The following is a 309-nucleotide window of genomic DNA, read 5'->3' as shown; positions in this document are numbered from 1 at the left end:
GTCCTGTCCCCGCGGCCACCTCCCGGCCGCCTCACCATGGTGACCTACTACGAGGTGCTGGGCGTGCAGGCCGGAGCCTCCGCCGACGACATCAAGAAGGCCTACCGCAAGCTGGCCCTGCGCTGGCACCCCGACAAGAACCCCGACCGCAAGGAGGAGGCCGAGAAGAAGTTCAAGCAGGTGTCCCAGGCCTACGAGGTCCTGTCCGACCCGAAGAAGCGCTCGTTCTTTTCCCTTTTTACTCTTCCCCTACCCATCACACCTTCCCTACACCTTTAGCTCCTTTCTTCCCATTTCGAAATGTCAGTA

General features: G+C 60.8%; 1 protein-coding gene across 1 annotated transcript in view; it reads left to right on the top strand.

Annotated features, from left to right (window-relative positions):
* Positions 1-6: 6 nt before the first annotated feature.
* Positions 7-309, top strand: part of Dnajb8 (DnaJ heat shock protein family (Hsp40) member B8) — a 940-nt gene continuing 637 nt past the window's right edge. Inside the window, exon 1 of the mRNA XM_010617868.1 lies at positions 7-224. Within this exon, the coding sequence (XP_010616170.1) occupies positions 37-224 (188 nt within the window). The 5' untranslated portion in view covers positions 7-36. The remainder of the gene's footprint in view (positions 225-309) is intronic.

Source organism: Fukomys damarensis, unplaced genomic scaffold (genome assembly GCF_012274545.1).
Source record: "Fukomys damarensis isolate Sample0158 unplaced genomic scaffold, DMR_v1.0_HiC HiC_scaffold_37, whole genome shotgun sequence".
In the NCBI taxonomy this organism is placed as follows: domain Eukaryota; kingdom Metazoa; phylum Chordata; class Mammalia; order Rodentia; family Bathyergidae; genus Fukomys; species Fukomys damarensis.
Note: the sequence above shows the minus strand (reverse complement) of the source record. Positions and strands in the feature narration are given on the sequence as shown.